The sequence below is a fragment of the Procambarus clarkii genome, chromosome 4, assembly GCF_040958095.1.
Source record: "Procambarus clarkii isolate CNS0578487 chromosome 4, FALCON_Pclarkii_2.0, whole genome shotgun sequence".
Taxonomy (NCBI): Eukaryota; Metazoa; Arthropoda; class Malacostraca; order Decapoda; family Cambaridae; genus Procambarus; species Procambarus clarkii.
In genome coordinates this window covers 11425746-11439187 of record NC_091153.1, presented here as the reverse complement: position 1 = coordinate 11439187, position 13442 = coordinate 11425746, and the positions used below count along the sequence as shown (strand labels likewise).

Sequence of the window (13442 nt, the reverse complement as noted above, 5' to 3'; positions counted from 1 at the left end):
TTTTACCACCTTTTTTTTATAAAATCTTATTCTTGCTTTCGTTTGGTTTGTTTTCGTCTAGTTCTTTCAAGGTTTAGTTTCTTTGTGTTTCTTATTTTACAACTTCGCTTTCATATTATTATTAGTCCTGAGAAAAGTTAAAGAACTTGACTCAATACCTGACTCAAACACTCGTGTTTGTCCTCGGGAGCCACGCTGAGAAAAACAAATGTCATTCTTTAATTATTGACTATCAGCCGAGACGCTCCAGAACGCATTCACGGTCTCTTGACAGTTTATCTAAAGTTTTGTAAAGTATTCTTAAGACAGCCAATGCCCTCTACCTTCTCTACTCCCTCCCATTCTCTTTACCCTTCTTCATCTCTCTCTCTCTCTCTCTCTCTCTCACACACACACACACACACACACACACACACACACACACACACACACACACACACACACACACACACACACACATCACATTTAAAATAAGATACTATCTGTATTCTGGCTTATAAATATTCATTTCTAGCTGGATTTGTAAAACCATTTGAAAAATTGACTAAAATCAATTACCTTCTTCAGAAAAATATAAAAGTTCTTGAAACAAATACGAGAAAGGGGTTAGAAGTCGGAATGTTGGTGTAGCACAAGACTTTACTAAAGAATAAGCAGACTCCTTTTAAGTGATTCTGCAACAGTGCTGGTGTAATATTGACCCAAAACACACATCCCAATATGTACAATAACTACACAATGAAGTCACCCCAGGTAATGAGTGCGTCTGAGGGTGACCTGGTACGCTGGAGCGATTCCATTGCCCTACTCCAAAGATTATATATTTTCATTGAATTTTATGTAACAAATTATACTTAATCAAATAAACAGCGGATCTGATAATGTATAAAATGCATAAAATACAGGACGCGAATGTAAACAAAGTGCATAATTTGGCCAATTACGCAAGGGCCTCTTATGAGACAAGCTATGAACTGAAATAATTAATGATCTATACAAATTAAAACATAATTAGTTCAGTGAACTATCGCGTTTAGTAAAGCAATGATGAGCCATCACACTAAGGCTCCCAGGCACTAGTATGACAACTGTAAAGTTATTCTCCCTCACCGCTCCTCATGTATTGAATTAATTCATTTATTGAATATAACATGTATACATTGAAACATGGGGGAAAAGTATGCTAAACCATAAGTGAGATTGCTATTTAAAATCCTTGGAGGGTTACCCGGCAGTGCCCGGGACAGACTGTCTCTCCCTACAAATCTTCCATCTCCCCCCCCCATCCTTCCCCACCTTCCCCACCCCTCTTCGCCACCTTTCCCATCCCCCTTCTCCCTTTCCATCTCCTGTTCCTCCCGTCTCCCATTTTCTCCTTTTCTCTTCCACCCTCTTCCCCATCTCTAAGGCCTCCAACCTCAGATATACAGATATTTCGATGTATATATATATATATATATATATATATATATATATATATATATATATATATATATATATATATATATATATATATATAATATATATGAATGTATACTGTATAATTAAAGTTCTCGGAAAAAGTTTTGGCAATTTTGGCAATACATCTTTCATGAGTAATACTGCCAGATAAATATCAGTTAACCGGGAGATAAAGTGAACAATTCCCGCAGTCTACCAATTTTTTTCGGGTTTATAATAACTGTGCAGAGAAGTTCTCCACCAGACGTGTTCAGTCTTGTGTTAACTATCTTCTACACCATCTCTTTCCACCCAGTTCATATAAATTTCATGAAACTGAATAACATTACAAAGCCGGATAAGTTTAGGAGCGCCGGCTCCTGCCTGCTCACTACTGACCTTTTTTTAGAGCTTTACTACTTAAAGTTCATGACCCTCTTGACCTTTGATGACTTTGGGGAGATATAAGAGCTGCCTGAACTACTTTCATCCCTCCACACGCTAACAACTCAGTCCGTGGTGGTATTTGTGGCAGTAAATATATCCTTAAAAGTAAAGACGTGGCACTAGCTTGCTTTGATTTGGCACTTGAGCGCGAGTGTGGCACTTGAGCGCGAGTGTGGCACTAGAGCGCGAGTGTAGCACTAGAGGTCGCGGATGTGCTCTAGGGTACCGGAGCTTAATGCATAACAGAGCACTTAAACACAGCGACATGAAAAAAAAACAAGTCGCAAAGAACACAGAGCGTCAAAGAACACAGAGCGTCAAAGAACACAGAGCGTCAAAGAACACAGAGCGTCAAAGAACACAGGCGTCAAAGAACACAGGCGTCAAAGAACACAGAGCGTCAAAGAACACAGAGCGTCAAAGAACACAGAGCGTCAAAGAACACAGGCGTCAAAGACCGGAACGTTTAAGAACATAGACGCTTAACCACTCGAATAAATCTCCTGCTGATGTCTTGGGAAGTTTTAAAGTTCAAGTCAGTGACATCTCATGATTAATTGAACCCGAATCAATCACCGATTGATTCGATAACATTTATAGATCCCTAATGTTGAAAACCTAACATTTACAACTATAAATAAATATAAATAATTGTTTATATAAATAAATATAAATGTTCCAAACTTTTAGGACCCTTAACACCCAGCCCTCAAGCGCTTATAACGTTTACAAGCTTAAGTTTAAGAACTTAGGTTTAAGAGCCTAACGCTTAAAGAACATTACCCTCAAGATCCCAGACGCCCCAGGCAATAGTTTAGTCAACTTACGACCAAGTTACGCTAATCTATGACACAGGATAAAGCCAGACCAAACCCAGCAGCGTCGCGGCCACAAGCGGCTCCTGAGGGAAAATAAGCGTCTCTGGTCAAAACCTCTTATGATAGAAAACGCCGGGGTGGAGGGGATGGAAGGGGCTACTCTAAAGGGGAAAGGGAAAGGGGTAGATGGGAATGGGAGGGCTACTCCAAGGATAGGAGAGAAAGGGCGATTAGTCCTTAACATCGTCTCAGGCAAGTCCTTATTCTGAATATGGATCGTATGGTGGCCTCAAATATATCATTGAGTGCTATATATATATATATATATATATATATATATATATATATAGCACTCAATGATATATATATATATATATATATATATATATATATATATATATATATATATATATATATATATATATATATATATATATATATATATATATATATATGCATATATTCATGAAGTATTTGTTAAATGGACCATGACAGTAGTAGTGGGCATCCATCAGTCTCACGAGACTATGGAGTTGCGCTCTGGTTGTCGGTCTGGAGTAACCTAGCTCTCCAGGGCGCAAAGCCAGGGTAGGTTGATACGGAGAAGCTGTTACCCATGCAGCAGGTCCCCCTCTCTACGGCGCCGAAAGTCTCCAATGGAAATGCAAACGCCAATACGATTGGTTCACTGTAAAAACAACACAAACGCGGCTAATATTTGTTCACCCGGCCTATGGAGCGTCACAGTAAAATAAGACAACAAAACCCAACCTCCCAATATTCGTTCACCGTCACACCGTCACTATGGACCGTCACAGTAAAACCACAATGTAATAACAAATCTAATTTAAACTTTTAAAGTGAAATTTAGGCTCATAACATTCCCACTTTCAGAGGAATCATGTTAGAGTTACATTTTTCTCCCGAAATTGACGACCTGAAAAGTTCTGAATGACTAAACTTAGTCCCATATGGAACGTAAAGTTCGGAGGTAGTTAGGCAGATCTTTCAAGATTTTGTGAATGTGTTACAGTAAAGAAATACCAGTAAAGAAAGCCAGCCAGTAAAGAGATCCCAGTATAGAAGTCCAGCCAGTAATCACTAGAGTTGGAATCCTGAGTCCGAGACTCAAGATCTTCACCCATTTAAAGTCAAAGTATTTTTTATAAACATATTCAGGTACATGTACATTTATGCAGCTCCCCTAAACTATATGAAGGGTTACATAGTGTCAAGAACTAGCTATGTGCTGCTAAAAATCCCCATTTCACAGAATATTTAGTCGTGCAGGGTCATGTGTTCAGTAGCTTGCTCTGGCGAATTTTGGATGCATTATGAGGATATTCTCAAGCACACGAGAGGTAATAAAGCTCCTGGTACCGTGTACCAGCAGGTCTGAAGACTCCAGTGAAAGTATTAGTCAAATTAAGTACCGAACACTAGTTGCTTTCTCGTCTTGTTCATTTTGTTCAAGCCTGCGGCCATGAGGTTAGGAATAGTAATATAATATGATAATGACAAGAGTGGCATTGATGATGCTGGCATTGATGACAATGGTGGTGAGTGGTGGTGAAGACAGTGAGGTTGATGACAGTCGTGGTGATGACAATGGTGGTGATGACAATGGTGGTGATGACAATAATGGTAATGACAGTGGTGGTGATGACAGTGGTGGTGATGACAATGGTGGTGATGACATTGAGGTTGATGACAGTGGTGGTGATGACAATGGTGGTGATGACAATAATGGTAATGACAGTGGTGGTGATGACAGTGGTGGTGATGACAGTGGTGGTGATGACAGTGGTGGTGATGACAGTGGTGGTGATGACAATGGTGGTGATGACAATAATGGTAATGACTGTGGTGGTGATGACAGTGGTGGTGATGACAGTGGTGGTGATGACAGTGGTGGTGATGACAGTGGTGGTGATGACAGTGGTGATGATGACAATGGTGGTAATGACAATGGTGGTAATGACAATGGTGGTGATGACAGTGGTGGTAATGACAGTGAGGTTGATGATAAGTCTGATAACAATAACTTTGGCGAGACAAAAAAAGTATAATGTGCTCTTTAATATGACAATTTTTTTTTTTTTTTTTTGCTTTCTTGAAGATTCCGTGAGATGTGAGCATTGTAGCGCTGTCGGGTCGCAGGCGAAAGGGTCTGGGTTCCGTTCTTACGCCAGAACGGAAGTCTTTGGGCACCGTTTCATTTCGCCTCATATCTCTGTTCACCTAGCAGTAAACAGCAACCCGGGAGTCAGAACACTATTGTGGCTAGCATCCTGGGAGAGTCAGTGATTGGTCTAGGGGTAACGTATGTTAGTGTAATATACGCTTATTGTCCCCCTTAGCCAAGGGAACTTTGCTTAGTTTGGGGGGGGGGGGAATGGAACTTGGCTAAATTGGCATAGGAAAGGAGGTTGGCTAAGTTAGCGTGGGAAAGGGCTTGGCTAAATGACGGAGGAAGAGAGTTTGGCTAAGTTGGCGGGGATAATCAATGAGGACGCATTGGAGAAGTAGCCAAGTTGGCGGAAATGTAAATGATTACAATGATTTGGGTGAGAGTAACCCAATCGGAAGGAGTTGAACATTACGAGGGCATTAGTTGGGCGATGTTGTAAATCAATCCCGAGACGCGGGGCTGTAAATGAATTTAACAAATAGGTAAATCGTCGGGAAATGTAAATCACTGGACGGGAGGCGAGGAAGCAGCTGACGAGTATTGTAAATCATACTGGGGAACGGAGCTAACTAAACTCGGCGCTGTAAATGGCAGATGAATTCGAAGGAGAATTGTAAGTTACCGAGAGCGTAAATAGACGAGGTGGTTGTAAATAAGTTTGTGGTGGGGAGTCGGGCAGTAAACAAGACCAGAGAATCTCTGTGAGACAAGTGAGGGGAAAAGTGAGAGTTGAAGGCTGTAAAATTAAAAAATTACAGAACCATATGTACTGGTTTAATATTATTTGTCAGACTGTAATTCATATAAAGTAATTGATGAGTAAGAAAGTGAAAACCGCGACCCCACGTACCGCGAGGTCCCAGTGTACACGTCCCGCGAGGTCCCAGTGTACACGTCCCGCAAGGTCCCAGTGTACACGCCCCGCGAGGTCCCAGTGTACACGCCCCGCGAGGTCCCAGTGTACACGCCCCGCGAGGTCCCAGTGTACACGTCCCGCGAGGTCCCAGTGTACACGTCCCGCGAGGTCCCAGTGTACACGTCCCGCGAGGTCCCAGTGTACAGGTCCCGCGAGGTCCCAGTGTACACGCCCCGCGAGGTCCCAGTGTACACGCCCCGCGAGGTCCCAGTGTACAGGTCCCGCGAGGTCCCAGTGTACACGCCCCGCGAGGTCCCAGTGTACACGTCCCGCGAGGTCCCAGTGTACACGTCCCGCGAGGTCCCAGTGTACAGGTCCCGCGAGGTCCCAGTGTACACGCCCCGCGAGGTCCCAGTGTACACGCCCCGCGGGGTCCCAGTGTACACGTACCGCGAGGTCCCAGTGTACAGGTCCCGCGAGGTCCCAGTGTACAGGTCCGCGAGGTCCCAGTGGACACCCTCTCCCCACACTCGCCAGCGACTAACCCCCCCCCCCACACGAACTTCTCCCACCTTTCCCCTCTCGCCAATAACAACTTGAACACGTACCCTCGCTCCCCGAGTAATTAATTTGCGTCCTTGTTTCTCCAGCCTGGGCTACGCGATGCTGGTGGGCGTGGCCCTCTCGCGGGCGGGACGGCTGAGGGCGCCCTGCCTCCTGCTGCTCCTCGTCGCCGCCTCCTGCAGGACGCTACAGAGGAACCGGGACTGGGAATCCAGGGAGACGCTCTTCTTGTAAGTGTTGTTAGTGATTGGGTAGGATTTAGGATTACCCCTGAAGGGATTGTGGCAGGTTAGGTGGGCAGCCCAAGCATCTCACCTAATCTATCGACGCCCATGCATCGAAAACGTTAATATCACGATGGTTTCATTGTTACTAACACGTCGCATTTTCCACGGAATGACGGATTCCGAAGAAAATTCGACTCATTGGGAAGACAGGATGTGTAATAGCAAGTTTTAATAGCAGTAATATCACTAGTTATTACCAATTAACGCTAGTTACGCAGTATTCAGGATCAACCCTCACACCTACTCACCTAGTTGTGCTTGAGGGGGTTGAGCTCTGGCTCTTTGATCCCGCCTCTCAAATGTCAATCAATTGATGTACAAATTCTTCAGCCTACTGGGCTCTTTCATATCTACATCTCAAAATGTGTCTGGAGTGTGCCTCCAACATTTATTAACTATTCTGACGCTAAAAAAAGTTCTTTCTAATGTCTCTATGGCACATTTGGGTACTGTAAGCATATACGTCCATTTTGAAATATATACGTCCGCATATATCCTTGATCGTCGGCCGTCTTAAACGGGTGAATATATCATAGAGGTATGAATGAATATATGGTATATGGTATGGTATTTATGAATATATCATAGACTGGACAGAGCTATCTGTGGCAAGACATGTTCTTGAATACACTCTTGAGAGACGGCAAGAGCGGTGACAGGCAAGCTAACTATTGTGGGATGCATGTGGTTTGTAATGATGACACTAACGACCTGCTTGGTTACGACTCTGACTGTGAATGGTTGACTTGTTAACGACTGACTGTAGTTAACTACTATTGTTTTGTTAGTAGTGACTGTCTATGGTGTGGATACCTGATAATAAGAGAAGCTCCTGGTTAACTATACAATCAGAACTGACCTTCTGAGCTCACCATCAGAGCTCAACAATCACTGCACAGAGCCTATAGTCTCTTGAATTTAAGTTGGAGACTTAGAAATGGATTCCAAAGTCATGATTTCACTGATCACACATTTACTATAACCTTTCTATACACAGTCATATATTTTATATCAATTTTATATAATTAGATTTCGATCTTATTTGTTATTTACATAATTACTGTAATGTATAATATTATGTATTTTCATATAGCTGGCTTGCCTCTCGCTCTCTCTAGCTTCACTTCCCCTATAGCCTCCCTGTTCTGTTCTGTTCTTTTCCCCCGCTTCCCTCTCTCTCTCTCTCTCTCTCTCTCTCTCTCTCTCTCTCTCTCTCTCTCTCTCTCTCTCTCTCTCTCTCTCGTGTCTGTACAGTACTTGATTCTCACCTCATAATCACAGTGTTCTCACCTGGTCCTCGTTTTCCCATATGGTTCTAATGCGTGTCTCACTCTCTGACGGCTCAGGGCGGGCCTGAGGACGCTGCCCCACAACGCCAAGATGCACTACAACTTCGCCAACCTGCAGAAGGACCTGGGTAACGCCGACCTCGCCAAGCTCCACTACATATACGCCATCAGGTGAGTCTTCGCCTCGACTGGCTACATATATACCTTGAGAAATGCGCTAACATACTCAAAGATATCTTAATGCTGCGGATACTGTGTGTCGCAGCCAAGACTGGATGCAGTCTTAGCACATTGACTGAGATAAAGGTTCTTCAAGTGACGCCTCACCACTCATCATGTCTACCACACAAATCAATATAACGAGAGAACACTGCAACGTCTGAGGTGAATCACCAATCACATCAACAGTTTAGCAACGTCGTGCAACAGGCGGCCACATACGATATGCACCCCCAATTTGCGTTTTTTTTTGTGTGTGTGTGTGTTTAGTTCACTTATTATGCACCCCATACCCATCCTGTGAGCAGTAGTAGAAAAGGTTATAGTGACACATAATGGGCTCAGGAACTGAGCCCCCAAATTCATGTAAATATTTACATATTTAAAGTACAAATCAACAGTCTCTTATAACACAACAATACGTCCGCAAAGGCCTATTTCAGAACTAATAAAAAGCAATGTTTTCTTAAATATAAGTAAATATTATATACACGTTTTGTGTATAGTTAACCCTGGGGTTCATTAAGGGAGGTGTTTGCCTGCTGAACGTGGTCGGATTTATATTACATTTAAACCAACTGGAACGAGATGTGCAAGAAATAATATGAAGGAAAGTGACTATGATGGGGTGGGAGTCCCATCTCCCTAGTGTCTACCCCCATCCTTGTACTCGTCTCCCAGATACACCTGCCCCACACCACACCTGCCCCACACCACACCTGCCTCACACCAGTTACACCTGCCCCACACCATCTACACCTGCCCCACACCATCTACACCTGCCTCACACCAGCTACACCTGCCCCACACCAGCTACACCTGCCCCACACCAGTAACACCTGCCCCACACCAGGTACACCTGCCCCACACCACACCTGCCTCACACCAGTTACACCTGCCCCACGCCATCTACACCTGCCTCACACCAGCTACACCTGCCCTACATCAGTAACACCTGCCCCACACCAGGTACACCTGCCCCACACCAGTAACACCTGCCCCACACCAGTAACACCTGCCCTACATCAGTAACACCTGCCCCACACCAGGTACACCTGCCCCACACCAGCTACACCTGCCCCACACCAGCTACACCTGCTCCAAACCAGCTACACCTGCCCCACACCAGCTACACCTGCCCAACACCAACTACACCTGCCCAACACCAGCTACACCTGCCCCACACCAGCTACACCTGCTCCAAACCAGGTACACCTGCCCCACATCAGCTACACCGGCCCCACACCAGCTACACCTGCCCCACACCAACTACACCTGCCCCACACCAGCTACACCTGCCCCACATCAGCTACACCTGCTCCAAACCAGGTACACCTGCCCCACATCAGCTACACCTGCCCCACACCAGGTACACCTGCCTCACACCAGGTACACCTGCCCCACACCAGGTACACTTGCCCCACACCAGCCCCACACCAGCTACACCTGCCCCACACCAGGTACACTTGCCCCACACCAGCCCCACACCAGGTACACCTGCCCCACACCAGGTACACTTGCCCCACACCAGCCCCACACCAGCTACACCTGCTCCAAACCAGGTACACCTGCCCCACATCAGCTACACCTGCCCCACACCAGGTACACCTGCCTCACACCAGCTACACCTGCCCCACACCAGGTACACTTGCCCCACACCAGCCCCACACCAGCTACACCTGCCCCACACCAGGTACACTTGCCCCACACCAGCCCCACACCAGCTACACCTGCCCCACACCAGGTACACCTGCCCCCCACCACACGCAGTCCCGCTCTTGTGCCAGGTGCGTCCACCACGGGCTCACCGTAGCCCGTGCTACTTGGAACGTTTTGTTCCGAGTAGCCGAATCTAAAAACAACAACAGCAACATACACCTGCCTCAGGCAGCAACACGTGTACACTGAGCCCAGAACCTTGTTGCCCAAACACCACCACTGACAACACCACTCATGCTCTCGTCATGTGAAAACGAGGTAAAACCTTCTACACTGGCAATGATGATGCTAGTAGATCCCTGATACTATCCCAGCACTGATTCTTAGTAGACAGATCCTTCATACCGCCCGGCCTCAATAGCCATCACAGGATCTCACTCACATGGCTCACAGACTCATAACTACTCATTCTGCTAGTAACGTGACCCCCCCCCCCCCCCGAGGCCAATGTTATTCCATAACTGATCGGCCCCGCTACACTGCGGATCCCTTCTCCAATCTGTTTGGTGTTCGGCTTGTGGTATGTCAGCCTCTGGACGGTTACTGAGGTCACCACACTGGCTTACTCACCAACAACAAGGACACTTTACTCCTGGACTATGTTCACGGGTAAAGTAAACTCAGTCTATATACATCGAGTAATAGGGTACACCTCTCAGTGTTATAACATCCTGATCTAATCTGTGGCTTAAAGGACCAGACAAAAATACAGTCACTTGAACTGCAGACCCCAGGATCTCGGGCGCCAAGATCTAGACATATTCCCCTCTATCTACTTCTGCAGGACTCTGTAGACCTTCCTATCCAGTACGTTTCCCGAACCCCCCTATCCTCCTACCACCCTATCCCTTCACCCCCCCCCCTGTGAGCCCATCGAGCTAACCAGCCCTCTGGACCTCCTAATATGCTGCTGTGATTCTCTTCAGTGATGGTGCCCACTTCCCTCCAATGGAGCAGTTTGCCCTCTTCGTCTCCTCTGGCCGGACCCTCGCTCCCCAACACACTTAAGTGAACATTTACACCGGGATGCACACTCCCCTCCCCCCCCCTCCCCACACCCCACTATATTATATGTCGCTGGTGCATTCTAATATAACTTATATCATGTGGAATACGAAAGTCTTCCGTACCTCTTAGGAACCCTTTACACGTTTATTTTTCCTACCACAGACGTGGCCACACAGTTACAATGCTAACTAGCATACACAACGTTTAACGGGAGTCCCTCACATTCTCTCCTGTAACAGAACACACTTGATTGACAGTTGAGAGGCGGGACCAAAGAGCCAGAGCTCAACCCCCGCAAGCACAAATAGGTGAGTACATTTCTCCCTTCTACACCCACAGCCTGGGTCAGGCGGAGCGTTTATGTGTTAGTTCAGTGGCGGCCTTATTACCCCTAAACTATCCTACGTTTTTCATACTAATGTTCACAAATACAATACTAATACAACCGGCGGTGTCCGGGATAGTCCGTCTCTCCTCCCGTCCCATCCTCCTAATCCCCGTCCCATCCCCAATCTTTATTCTGAACCCTTACAAAGGACCTATAGTCGTAATGACTTGGCGCTTTCTCCAGATAGTTTCCTTACCTTCTTTCCCCACACTCCCATACCTCCCCTCTCCCCACATCACCCCTCTTCCCTTCCCCCTCTTCCCTTCCCCTCTTCCCTTCCCTTCCCCTCTTCCCTTCCCCTCGTCCCTTCCCCTCTTCTCCTCCCTTTCCGTCGCAATCGCGATCTATCAAATACTCCTGAGTGTAAACAGAGTGGACAAGGCTACCAGTGTGTGCGTACTGGGAGAACCCCAGAGTGTGCGTACTGGGAGAACCCAGAGTGTGTGTACTGGGAGGACCCAGAGTGTGTGTACTGGGAGGCCCCAGAGTGTGTGTACTGGGAGGACCCAGAGTGTGTGTACTGGGAGGACCCAGAGTGTGTGTACTGGGAGGACCCAGAGTGTGTGTACTGGGAGGACCCAGAGTGTGTGTACTGGGAGGACCCAGAGTGTGTGTACTGGGAGGCCCAAGAGTGTGTGTACTGGGAAGCCCCAGAGTGTGTGTACTGGGAGGCCCCAGAGTGTGCGTACTGGGAGAACCCCAGAGTGTGTGTACTGGGAGGACCCAGAGTGTATGTTCTGGGAAGCCCCAGAGTGTGTATACTGGGAGGACCCAGAGTGTGTGTACTGGGAGGACCCAGAGTGTGTGTACTGGGAGGACCCAGAGTGTGTGTACTGGGAGGCCCAAGAGTGTGTGTACTGGGAAGCCCCAGAGTGTGTGTACTGGGAGGCCCCAGAGTGTGCGTACTGGGAGAACCCCAGAGTGTGTGTACTGGGAGGACCCAGAGTGTATGTTCTGGGAAGCCCCAGAGTGTGTGTACTGGGAGGCCCCAGAGTGTGTGTACTGGGAGGACCCTCCTCCCGATATCAAAAACTATGTATATTATATTTCAACAATGTAATGTAAGTCAGCCAAAGATTAGAGTCGGGGCCCAAGAACTGAAGCTTAAACACTGTAAAGTGTAAAGCCAAAGGAGCTAACAAAATATTTATCTATTTTCTGAATCTAAACTTACCCAATTTGTATCTATTGTTTCGTATTAGCATATTTCACACCCTGCCGGTATACCCTTCTTCTATTTATACAATTAATTGTATACTTTACTTACTTCCCCTTTACTCTTTGCCTGCAAGGAGGGTAAACTAAGCTCTCTTCGTAAGGGAGGGTGATTATGCCTGGGATTACCTTCACCATCCTTCTCTACACTCTCTCAAGACCATTAACGTCCATTCCATAGCATCTAGTCACTCATTAAACTACATCATATCAGTGGGTTAATAAGGGCCAGGGGCAAGATTCACGAAGCAGGTACGCAAGCACTTACGAACCTGTCTATCTTTTCTCAATCTTTGGCGGCTTTGTTTACAATTATTCAACAGTTAATGAGCTCAGAAGCACCAGAAGGCTGTTTGTTACTATAACAACAGTTGATTAGGAAGTTTTCGTGCTTGTAAACTGTTTAATAAATGTAACCAAAGCCGTCGAAGATTGAGGAAAGATGTACACGTTCGTAAGTACTTGCGTAACTACTTCGTGAATCTGGCCCCAGAACAGGATGACGGATGACATTATTGTTCTATGACAAGCTCATCCAGATATCCATCCAGGTGTCACTCGCCTTATTTCAAGCATTAACGAATTTATGTCTTCAGTTAAGATCTGTACAGATGATGACTCGCAAGCATTGGGAGTCGTGAGTGTTTGCGATACATTTATCGCAATCAAATTTAGTCCCTTCAATGTTGCTCAGTTGATATCTTGTATTTGCTAGCAATACTTATGCCCAGAACCCCACAACTGCATTAAACTGCATCTCTGTAAATCATGTAGTCATTGTTACCAGTGTTCAACCTCTCTGCTCCTAGTTACATCCTCACAGTCTTGGCTAACTCATTCACGATGTTGTGGTTTAAGATTCGATACCTAGAACAAAAAGTTCCAAGTAGCACGGGCTATGGTGAGCCCGTAGTTGTAACTCAATCACGTCCTCTACCAGTCAAGCACATCTTGGCTCAGTCAACCACACACTAGACCAGTTAACCTCATTTTGACCAAGT

General features: G+C 46.1%; 1 protein-coding gene across 1 annotated transcript in view; it reads left to right on the top strand.

Annotated features, from left to right (window-relative positions):
* The window catches only part of LOC123748612 (protein O-mannosyl-transferase TMTC1), a 311491-nt gene that overhangs the window by 212673 nt on the left and 85376 nt on the right, over positions 1-13442 (top strand). The window contains 2 exon segments of the mRNA XM_069335107.1: positions 6403-6546; positions 7950-8063. Of these exon segments, the coding sequence (XP_069191208.1) occupies positions 6403-6546; positions 7950-8063 (258 nt within the window).